At 52.8% G+C, this 12,335-nt stretch overlaps 1 protein-coding gene across 1 annotated transcript; it reads right to left on the bottom strand.

Annotated features, from left to right (window-relative positions):
- Positions 1-2,489: 2,489 nt before the first annotated feature.
- LOC100282284 (uncharacterized) lies at positions 2,490-3,899 on the bottom strand. The gene has a single exon (NM_001155196.2). The coding sequence runs from the start codon at positions 3,838-3,840 to the stop codon at positions 2,767-2,769; it is 1,074 nt and encodes a 357-aa protein (NP_001148668.2). The 5' UTR covers positions 3,841-3,899; the 3' UTR covers positions 2,490-2,766.
- Between the last annotated feature and the right edge of the window lie 8,436 nt (positions 3,900-12,335).

Here is a 12,335-nt window from a genome sequence, read left to right on the forward strand (position 1 = left end):
CTCTTAGGTGGTCACGTTCTTTCAAGGTGTACTATAGTCATTGAGTTTAGTAGTGTCTAACCAGCTACTGTAACACCTTAGTATTGGTATACTGATATATTGAGAAGTGGTAACCATAAGTTAAGAAAATAAGTAATTAAGAAAGTAAGTTTTTAAGTATAAGCCAAAAAAAGTGTGAGATCAAAGGAGAGAAAGTTGAGCTGATTTTAGTGACTTAGTCTAGTATAAAAATTCGGTCGGGGAGGGAAAAACCGCCCTCTCGATATTCCATATAAGAAGAGACCGAAACAATGGTCCCGACCGAGAAAATCCTCGAACCCTGCCCCCCATCACTAACGGGCCGACGTCAACTATCCACTCTGCAACGGCCCAACCGAAGGGTGGCGCATAGGACATCGCAACCCGAGAGCGGATGGGGCACAACGAGGGGTTTTTTAACCAAGCCTAAAAATTCGCTTCCGATAGGAATCGAACCCAGGACTTGAGGTGCTACTCGGAAGTCCTTAACCGCTAGGCTAGAGCCCCTTTCACGACTTAGTCTAGTATATCCTAATCGATTCTATCCTGACCGAGTCTAGTCTATCATACTCTTACACACTGTGGTCGGAGGTGTTATAACCTGTGATGGTTGTGAACCCCTTTCATATCGCAGAAATAAAAGCAAGGGATAGGCTAGGATGGAAACCATTGTACCTCGCCGCACTCGATCCCCATAGACCAAAAACTGGTCTATCATATTCACAAGGGTAAAGGAAAGGTCACCACCAGGTTCACTATGCTCGTGTGACCCTCTCTCGCCATCACCATAGAAGAACTGCCCTAATGGTGAGTTTATCTAGACCTGAAGGTATATTACACTAATATTTTGTCCATCTAATGTTTAGGGTTCAAGATCAAGATCATTAGTGTATATAAGCTTCTTAGATCGACTCCTACATGAGTATATAAATCATACCCTATCATATATCTATACATTCCAACGATATCCTCTAAAACGTTCTCTAAATATAAGGGACGCTCCTCTATCCTATACATATAGAGATTCTCTCTTCCCTAGTCTATCCATTTTTATACTTTAAACAATATATTAAGCAAAACAAAAATATGTATAAGGCATTTTAGGGTATGGTAAATACATATGTATAAAAATCTAGATCAAAATATGTCTCTACTATAGGTATTTAATGTATAGAGAACGAACACTACTAGATAGAAATGATATATAGAGGAGAGAATTTTTTTAATGAGTGTGTAAAGACGAAATATAGATAGAAGATATGGAGCACATTGTTGGAGATAGTCTTATCTTGTCCCCATAGTGACATCGATGCGTCTTTGTTTATTTCACGAACCAGTAGAAATTACTAGCACTGAACACTGAACATGGTTTTTTTTTGTCCGAAGGAGTAACAGGTTAAACAGATTAATTCATTGTTCAAAAAATACATGACTTACGCATGGGTCAAGTTTTAGGAAAGGTAACACTAGGAGATGAAATGTGCAGCAGGAGAACATGAGGAGGCGACTGAGTGACAAAATATAAAGCATGGTAACAAAACTAACTAGGTGACACACCCAATAATTTTGTCCATTATTTTCCTTTTATACATACCTCTCGCATTGATTCTCAACTAGCTAGGTGTGCTCCATCACCCAATTGTATATACTTTATGCATGATTTTCACATGAAACATGCTAATAATCAACATCTAATCTAATTTTAATGTATCAGTAAAAACTCACAGGATGTGGGCGTTGGCTGTTGCACATTTGCACCAATATGGCTTCCTGACTCCATGCTAACGATGTTCCTATAGACCTATAGATAATAAGAAAACTTATTTGAAAAGAAAGTTGCATCGATCAATTAAACTTCACACAACATTTATGGTTTTCATATTTGATTGTTTGCTTTTGTTTTTCAAGTTATTGTATATGTTTGTTCAAAAATATTGTTCATAAAGTTTTATACTCCATCCGTCCCAAATTAAAATCCGTTTTTAAATTTTTCAATGAATTTATATAATAATTAATATACGTGTTTTGTGTTTTGTATATGTGTCTAGATTTATCTTTATTTATTTAAATATGCACATAAAAACTAAGTATTTGAATATGCACAACATTTATCTTTTGCTTTACCATAAGTATGAAATGAGAACCTGAATACAACGTACGCAAGGCAACGCGCGCTAAACCCCGGAGAAACTATCCAATCACAAGCGCGTGCCGTGGCCTGTGTCCTTGGCCGCCAGATGTCACTAATAAAAAAAAGGTCCGTTTGGCAATGTTTAAGGCTAGTTTGGGAACCCATTTCTTTAAAAGATTTCTATTTTTCTTTGGTAAAATGAACTAATTTTCTTTGATAAAATAGAAATACCTTAGAAAATTAAGGTTCTCAAATTATCCTTTAGCAACAAAAAAAACGACAAAACAATGTAAATATGTGATGATCTGCGTATGATGATGAATAAACTGGCAAGACCATCGATCAAAGGGAAAAACGAATTAATTCATACTAGCGAGTAGCGCAACACTTCGAAGTTTTTCTTTCTTTTGCGCAGCACACAGATTAGGAATAAATTACTTGATCGAGCATGAAACATATCACATTTCGGCACGAAATCTTAACACCATCGTGACCGTCGCAGGAGGAGCCGAGGCCCTCGATCAACACGCCGTCGTCGTGCCAGACAGCTCGGCCGTCGATCGATCCGCATGCAGACAAGCACGTGCGCGCCCGTCGTCGTACCACGCGCAGCGTCGTCACATCTTGGGTATGGTGGCGGCGACGGCGGGGCCGCTGTTGTAGGCGTCGCAGCGCCGCCTGACCTCGCCGTCGGCGCCGGTCTTGACGCCGAACAAGCTGAGCTTCTCCATGGCGCGGCCGAAGTCGTCGAAGAAGGCTGTGGCGTTGGATGCATAGAGCTGCACCAGGGGCTTGGTGCGTGGGTCCGTCCACAGCTCCTCGTCGGTGCTGAGCAGGCCGAGGCCGCGCTCGAGGTTGACGAAGTACATGTTGTCGAACTTGCCGGGCGTCATGATGTCGTTGAACGCGGCGATGGTGGGGTCCTTGAGGTAGTCCCTGCACACGTCCTGCAGCCCCCTGGCGTAGGACGGGTTCATGCTGGGGTCGAACTGCTCCGGCTTCCCGCCCTGGTTGCGGAAGTTGTAGAGGCGGTCGGCGAACTCCTTGCAGTGGGAGAAGCCCAGCGTGTGGGCGCCGGACAGCGCCACCAGCTCCTGCACCGTGAACCCCTTGGCGCCGAACATCTGGATGAGGCGGTCCACGGTGAAGTTGGCGTGCGGCAGCTCCACGTCGGGCGCCGTGGGCGACGACGACAGCGAGTCCCTGCGCCCCAGCGGAACCGGGTACCGGGGCCCGCCGGTCATGGTAATCAGCACGCCCGACGCCAGTGCGAGGATGTCGGCGCAGGACACCACCCCGGGGCACTCCAGCTCCAGGGCCAGCTTGGCGCGCACCACGGCGTCGAAGGCGTCCCCGGGGAGGGAGTGGTTGATCTCCGCGTCGTGCTCCGACTTCTGGAACTGGGTGGACGCGATCAGCACCGACGCGTCGCACCCGCTGACGAAGCAGTCGTGGAAGAAGACGCGGAGCAGGCCCGCGGCCGTCGTCGGGTTCGCCATCTGCTTCGTCTGCATCACCTCCGCAATGATCCGCTCCGCGCGCGGGCACGACTGGCTATAGAAGTCCGGCTTCAGGGCGCCGCCGCCGCCGCCCGCCAGCGGCAGCTGCGCCGCGGTGCGCGCCGAGAGGGCGGCCACGACGACGAGGAGGAGGGACAGGCGCATGGTGGCTGGTATCTCGTGCTTGTGCATCGCTGTGCGTTTGCGTAGCTCTTGGCTGATGGGTTCCCCTCCTAACTTTTGGAAGCGTGGGTGTGCGGGTCCAAGAAATGCGAGGAGCGGCCGTTCTTGGAGGCAATGGAGGGTGGGCGAACGGAAACGAGGGAGTGGCGGGGAGAGGTTTGCGGGGGAAACAGCCCAAGAAGAGGAAGAGGAAAACAGTGCGTGCGCACGCTGTGCTGCTTCTAACGTGTGTCGTCCTTGTGGTCTTTACTACAAATAGCAAACGCCAAATGACATGGATTTGTGCCAGGCAAACCAAACCGTATATCAACAACGTACAAGTAAACAAGCTCAAAAAATTACACCCAGCACAACTACAGCAGCAGAGGATAGGGAGGACCAAAAGGAGCCATGGCCGCCCCTAGGTTCTTAATTTTTCTTCATATAAACATACAATAACCTATGGATGATAGACCAAAAAATGTAATACACATTAATAGGTATAAGAGATAATTATATGTAAATTTCTTTTTTTTTGTTTTTCTCTCAAATAATTAGTTTATTTTCTATTTTCCCTGAATAATTAAGATGTTTTCTTTTTACCGAATAATTGGGGGATTCTTTTTTCCGGATAATTGAGGGTCTAGAATTGTGTTTATAATTTGTAAGTGACACAACCATGATGGAAACGATAAAAATTTATGCTTTATAATTTGTAAGTGAATCACGGCAACGGTGGAAACCATGAAAACCGATGCTTTATAATTCGTACGTGACTCATGGCGACAATGGAAACCGATGCTTCATATAGAGTACACACTACTAGAGATAGACTGACAACACATTCATTCTGTGTTTGAAACAACAAGAATCTTCAAAATATTATTCTTCTTTCATTAAGCACGACACACAAGTTTCAACCAGCATCGTGCATTGCTAGATTGTCTCTGTTACAAAATATTACATATGTGATCAATCCAAGGGGTGCCACAGTTTTCCCCAAGGGACACACCCCTTGGGATACACCCCTTAACTTGTATATAAGTGTAATGATCTCTGGAATACGAACACGGAACTGTCATTCCTCTCTGTCTCAACTCTTTTTGCCACTGAAATTCTAACACGCATTAAAAAGGGAAGGGCAATGAGTATGACAAACTCTTTTGTCATTACACTATACGTGATATAGTGTTGTATGCCCAGGCATCTAATCTTGTATATGAAATCCCAATAGATGCATACTACTCATGAAAGCTAAGATATGAAGTGTACTTCAATCTTCCATCTGACATGATAACAGTGGTTAGTTGTGTAAATCGTGATTTGTACTAATCATGTAACAACACTTCTTTTTCTAAGAGAAGACCACTTTGTTAGATGATTTGCTTTTGAGTACTATTTAAATGATGCATGAGATTTGGTATAATCTCATAATTGATGTTGTGATAGGTTCAACTCATGCGATGTGAGTTGAACACACTCATGTGATTTGAGTGTAAAAACTCATATGAATTTGAGTTAAACAAACTCATCGATTAGAGTTGAACCAACTCATCAAGGGAGTTATTGACTCATTGATTTGAGTTATGCAAACTTGTACGACATTTCTTCTAATTGAGGAAGAAACATGCAATGTGGAGAATTGAACCACAAACTCTATATATGGGGAAACAAAATATTCTCATATTCCTTTGGAAATAGGAAAGGATATTTTTAACAATCGCTTCGTGCGATATTATGATATGTTAATATCAAGTCCCTTTTTGGTAATGAAAGTATCAAGGAGGTGTTGATATATCCTAATTTTATCTTACCAAAATATAGAGATATCCATATAATTTCTATCATGTGGAAACACAAAAGGTGATAGTGATGGATATTGCATGTGTTTCTCGGAAACATTTCTTATGGATTGTATTCCACATACATCCTCCCATACAATGTGTAGCATTTGTTATAACTTTTCAGGTGATGATACTTACCATGCTGAGTAAGATTGAATTGGTCATCCCATTGTTGGGATGAAATGAAAAGTTATGAACAATTCTATTGGTCATGTTTTTCCCATAAGATGGATACTTGATGAGTATCATCGGGAATAAGATTTTAAGTTCCTCTTATCTTAAAATATGATCTGGATTGGTTAAGTTCTTTGAATTGTTTCTAAAGAACTAGTGTGGTCCATTACAGAGATTGTATGGACATTGAAGGCTTTATGGTTCTATGGTGCATCTATATTGTCGGGGATCATAATTAGGGGTACCCCCAAGACTCCTAATCTCAGCTGGTAACCCCCATCAGCACAAAGCTGCAAAGGCCTGATGGGTGCGATTAAGGTCAAGGCTCGGTCCACTCAAGGGACACGATCTCGCCTCACCCGAGCCCAGCCTCGGGCAAGGGCAGCCGACCCCGGAGGATTCATGTCTCGCCCGAGGACCCCCTCAAGCAACGGACACACCTTCGGCTCGCCCGAGGCCCAGTCTTCGCCAAGAAGCAACCTTGGCCAGATCGCCACGCCAACCGACCGAATCGCAGGAGCATTTAATGCAAGGGTGGCCTGACACCTTATCCTGACGCGCACCCTTCAGTCGACAGAGCCGAAGTGACCGTAGTCACTTCGCCGCTCCACTGACCGGCTTGACAAGAAGACAGCGCCGCCTGCGTCGCTCCGACTGCTGTGCCACTCGACAGAGTGAGGCTGACAGCAGCCAAGTCCGGCCTCGGGCGCCATAGGAAACTCCGCCTCGCCCGACCCCAGGGCTCGGACTCGGGCTCGGCCCCGGAAGACGACGAACTCCGCCTCGCCCGACCCCAGGGCTCGGACTCGGGCTCAGCCCCGGAAGACGACGAACTCCGCCTCGCCCGACCCCAGGGCTCGGACTCGGGCTCAGCCCCGGAAGACGACGAACTCCGCCTCGCCCGACCCCAGGGCTCGGACTCAGGCTCAGCCCCAGAAGACGACGAACTCCACCTCGCCCAACCCCAGGGCTCGGACTCGGGCTCGGCCCTGGAAGACGACGAACTCCGCCTCGCCCGACCCCAGGGCTCGGACTCAGCCTTGGCCTCGGACGACAGTCTCCGCCTCGCCCGACCCGGGGCTCGGACTCGACCTCGACCTCGGAAGACAGACTCGACCTCAACCTCGGAGGAGCCTCCACCTTGCCTGACCTAGGGTTCGGACCGACCACGTCATAAGAGGGGCCATCATTACCCTACCCCTAGCTAGCTCAGGCTACGGGGAACAAGACCGGCGTCCCATCTGGCTTGCCCCGGTAAACAAATAATGATGGCGCCCCGCGTGCTCCGTGACGACGGCGGCTCTCAGCCCCTTACGAAAGCAAGGAGACGTCAGCAAGGACTCGAGAGCCCCGACAGTTGTCCTTCCTCAAGACTCAAGCGCTCCTCCGACGGCCACGACATCACATGAACAGGGTGCCAAGACCTCTCCGGCTGCCACGACGGCATGTACTTAGGGCGCTAGCTCCTCTCTGCTAGACACGTTAGCACACTGCTACACCCCCCATTGTACACCTGGGCCCTCTCCTTACGCCTATAAAAGGAAGGACCAGGGCTCTCTTATGAGAAGGTTGGCCGCGCGGGAGGACGGGACGGCGCGTGCAGGCCTCTCGCCCCCTCCCACGCGGACGCTTGTAACCCCCTACTGCAAGCGCACCCGACCTGGGCGCGGGACAAACATGAAGGTCGCGGGTTTCCCCTTTACGCCTATCTCCCTGTTTCCCCCCTCCGTGCTCTGTCTCGCGCCGACCCATCTGGGCTGGGGCACGCGATGACAATTTACTCGTCAGTCCAGGGACCCCCCCGAGGTCGAAACGCCGACAGTTGGCGCGCCGGGTAGGGGCCTGCTGTGTGTTGACGAACAGCTTCCCGTCAAGCTCCAGATGGGTAGTCTCCAGCAACCTTTTCAGCCTGGGACGGTGCTCCGTTTCGGGAGTCTTGAGTTCATGTCCCTCGACGGCAGCTACGACATGATACTCCTTCCCCCGCCGCGCGACAGCGACAATGGCGGCCGACAACCCGCCCGCCGGCGGCGGAATCAACGACGTCTTCCCCACATGGCGGAAGAACAACATTCGGGTTTGTCCCGTCGCCTCCCCCGCCGACGGAGGAGGAGGCGGGGCAACCAAGGCCAAGCAGGAGGCGGCACCTCGTCGGCTGTCGAGCGAGTCGACGGCGCCGGCGCCCCAACGGGGGACACGTCGGGCATCGACCTCGCGTCTGAGACGAAGACGAGCGCTGTTTCCCCGCAACACGCCAACTCCAAGCGAACGGACGACGCCAGCACGCTCGCAAAGGACTTGCTGGGCGTCACCCTCGTACCCGAGACGACGGTGCAGTCTGCCCCTGACGCGACTTCGTCACCGCCCGTCGACCAGGAGGTACTGACCGATTCCCATCTCATGCCTTTTGGATTCAGCCTCGACCCACCAAGCGACTTCGCTTCGGTGGAAGCCTTCATAGAGGCGTGTCCAAACCCTCTGGTCACCCCGAGACGACGGTATGCGGTCACCCTGGGACCGGCTGACAGCCGTCTCGACGTTCCGAGGAAGATGACGAGCCCGACTTTTGTTGAGATTTCTCCGGACTTGGTAACCCCAGTGCCATGCGGGACTTCATGACCGCATGCGACTACTGCCTTTCCGACTGTTCCGACGGTAGCCGCAGCTTCGGCGACGAGGACTGCGGCCCAAGTCGTGAATGTTTCCACGTCGATCTAGGGGGTCCCGGCGAAGGCAACCATCTTGGTATACCGGAAAACGGTGATCCCTCTAGGCCTGCGCCTCGCGTTGACATCCTTCGGGAGCTAGTTGTGGTCCCAGTCCCTGCGGGGGGTCAGGACGCACAGCTCGAGCAAATCTACGAGATGCAGGCCAGGCTCGACGAGGGAGCAGGAACACTTGAGCTGTTCCGCCGGGACATCGGGCAGGAATGGGCAGGCCAAGCTCAGGCCGGAGAAGCGTGTCATCTACCCCAGGGCATCCAGCACTGCATCGCCGACGATGTCAGGGCAAGGCCGCCACCGGTTTCCAGTGGGGTCGGCCAGAACCTGGCTGCAGCAGCGATACTTCTCCACGCGATGCCGAAGCCATCAACCGCCGAAGGGCGGCGTATCCAGGGAGAGCTCAAGAATCTCCTGGAGGATGCCGTGGTCCGACGGGCCGAAAGCTCTGCCTCCCGAAGGCAGGGGTACCCCTCGGAGCATCGCGCCACGACTTCCCGATTCATGCGGGAAGCCTCGATCCACACCGGGCGCACGCGCAACACAGCGCCTGCGGCCCCGGGTCGCCTCAGCAACGAGCACCGCCACTGCAACCGTCGAACCCACCTCGACGAGAGGGTGCGCCGAGGCTACCACCCCAGGCGTGGGGGACGCTACGACAGCGGGGAGGATCGGAGTCCCTCGCCCGAACCACCCGGTCCGCAGGCTTTCAGCCGGGCCATACGACGGGCGTCGTTCCCGACCCGGTTCCGAACCCCGACTACTATCACAAAGTACTCGGGGGAGACGAGGCCGGAACTGTGGCTCGCGGACTACCGGCTGGCCTGCCAACTGGGTGGAACGGACGATGACAACCTCATCATCCGCAACCTCCCCCTGTTCCTCTCCGACACCGCTCAAGCCTGGTTGGAGCACCTGCCTCCATGGCAGATCTCCAACTGGGACGACCTAGTCCAAGCCTTCGCCGGCAACTTCCAGGGCACATACGTGCACCCTAGAAACTCCTGGGATCTCCGAAGCTGCCGCCAGCAGCCAGGAGAGTCTCTCCAGGACTACATCCGGCGATTCTTGAAGCAGCGCACCGAGCTACCCAACGTCACCGACTCGGATGTCATCGGCGCGTTCCTCGCCGGCACCACCTGCCGCGACCTGGTGAGCAAGCTGGGTCGCAAGACCCCCACCAGGGCGAGCGAGCTGATGGACATCGCCACCAAGTTCTCCTCTGGCTAGGAGGCGGTTGAGGCCATCTTCTGGAAGGACAAGCAGCCCCAGGGCTGCCGGCTGGAAGATGTCCCCGAGGCGTCCACTCAGCGCGGCACCAAGAAGAAAGGCAAGAAGAAGTCACAAGCGAAACGCGACGCCGCTGACGCGGACCTTGTCGCCGCCGCTGAGTACAAGAACCCTCGGAAACCTCCCGGAGGCGCCAATCTCTTCGACAAGATGCTCAAGGAGCCGTGCCCCTATCATCAGGGGCCCGTCAAGCACACCCTTGAGGAGTGCGCCATGCTTCGGCACCACTTTCACAAGGCCGGGCCACCTGCGGAAGGTGGCAGGGCCCACAACAACGATAAGAAGGAGGATCACAAGGCAGGGGAGTTCCCCGAGGTCCACGACTGCTTCATGATCTACGGTGGGCAAGTGGCGAACGTCTCGGCTCGGCACCGCAAGCAAGAGCGTCGGGAGGTCTGCTCGGTAAAGGTGGCGGCGCCAGTCTACCTAGACTGGTCCGACAAGCCCATCACCTTCGACCAAGGCGACCACCCCGACCGCGTGCCGAGCCCGGGGAAATATCCGCTCGTTGTCGACCCCGTCATCGGCAACGTCAGGCTCACCAAGGTCCTCATGGACGGAGGCAGCAGCCTCAACATCATCTACGCCGAGACACTCGGGCTCCTGTGGATCGATCTGTCCTCGGTCCGGGCGGGCGCGGCGCCTTTTCACGGGATCATCCCCAGAAAACGTGTCCAGCCCCTCGGACAACTCGATCTGCCCGTCTGCTTCGGGACTCCCTCCAACTTCCGAAGGGAAACCCTCACGTTCGAGGTGGTCGGGTTCCGAGAAACCTACCACGCAGTGCTGGGGAGGCCATGCTACGCCAAGTTCATGGCCGTCCCCAACTACACCTACCTCAAGCTCAAGATGTCGGGCCCCAACGGGGTCATCACTGTCGGCCCCACGTACCGACACGCGTACGGATGCGACGTGGAGTGCGTGGAGTACGCCGAGGCCCTCGCCGAATCCGAGGCCCTCATCGCCGACCTGGAGAGCCTCTCCAAGGAGGCGCCAGACGTGAAGCGCCATGCCGGCAACTTCGAGCCAGCGGAGACGGTCAAATCCGTTCCTCTCGACCCCAGCAACGACGCCTCCAAGCAGATCTGGATCGGCTCCGAGCTCGACCCCAAATAGGAAGCGGTGCTCGTCGACTTTCTACGCGCAAACGCCGAAGTTTTCGCGTGGAGTCCCTCGGACATGCCTGGCATACCGAGGGATGTCGCCGAGCACTCGCTGGATATCCGAGCTGGAGCCGAACCCGTGAAGCAGCCTCTGCGCCGATTCGACGAAGAAAAGCGCAGAGCCATAGGCGAGGAGATCCACATGCTGATGGAAGCAGGGTTCATCAAAGAGGTATTCCATCCCGAATGGCTTGCCAACCCTGTGCTTGTGAGAAAGAAAGGAGGGAAATGGCGGATGTGTGTAGACTACACTGGTCTGAACAAAGCATGTCCGAAAGTTCCCTATCCTCTGCCTCGCATCGATCAAATCGTGGATTCCACTGCTGGGTGCGAAACCCTGTCTTTCCTCGATGCCTACTCAGGGTATCACCAAATCAGGATGAAAGAGTCCGACCAGCTCGCGACTTCTTTCATCACACCTTTCGGCATGTACTTCTACGTTACTATGCCGTTTGGTTTGAGGAATGCGGGTGCGACATACCAAAGGTGCATGAACCACGTGTTCGGCCAACACATCGATCGAACGGTCGAGGCTTACGTCGATGACATCGTAGTAAAGACGAGGAAAGCCTCCGACCTCCTTTCCGACCTTGAAATGACATTCCGGTGTCTCAAGGCGAAAGGCGTAAAACTCAATCCCGAGAAGTGCGTCTTCAGAGTCCCCCGAGGCATGCTCTTGGGGTTCATCGTCTCCGAGCGGGACATCGAGTCCAACCCGGAGAAAATCGCGGTCATCACCAACATGGGGCCCATCAAGGACTTAAAAGGCGTACAGAGGGTCATGGGATGCCTTGCGGCTCTGAGCCGCTTCATCTCGCGCCTCGGCGAAAGAGGCCTACCCCTGTACCGCCTCTTAAGAAAGGCTGAGTGCTTCACCTGGCCCCTGAGGCCGAAGAAGCCCTCGGGAACCTGAAGGCGCTCCTCACGAACGCGCCCATCTTGGTGCCCCCCGCTGCCGGAGAAGCCCTCTTGATCTACGTCGCTGCTACCACTCAGGTGGTCAGCGCCGCGATCGTGGTTGAGAGACGAGAAGAGGGGCATGCATTGCCCGTCCAGAGGCCGGTCTACTTCATCAGTGAGGCACTGTCCGAGACCAAGATCCGCTACCCACAAATTCAGAAACTGCTATACGCGGTGATCCTGACGCGGCGGAAGTTGCGACACTACTTCGAGTCTCATCCGGTGACTGTGGTGTCATCCTTCCCCCTGGGGGAGATCATCCAGTGCCGAGAGGCCTCAGGTAGAATCGCAAAGTGGGCAGTGGAAATCATGGGCGAGACAATCTCGTTCGCCCCTCGGAAGGCCATCAAGTCCCAAGTCTTGGCGGACTTTGT

This window comes from Zea mays, chromosome 4 (assembly GCF_902167145.1).
Source record: "Zea mays cultivar B73 chromosome 4, Zm-B73-REFERENCE-NAM-5.0, whole genome shotgun sequence".
Classification (NCBI taxonomy): domain Eukaryota; kingdom Viridiplantae; phylum Streptophyta; class Magnoliopsida; order Poales; family Poaceae; genus Zea; species Zea mays.

Excerpts from the sequence above, each read along its gene's own strand:
- LOC100282284 (NM_001155196.2), bottom strand. The coding sequence starts at position 3,840 with ATGCACAAGCACGAGATACCAGCCACCATGCGCCTGTCCCTCCTCCTC.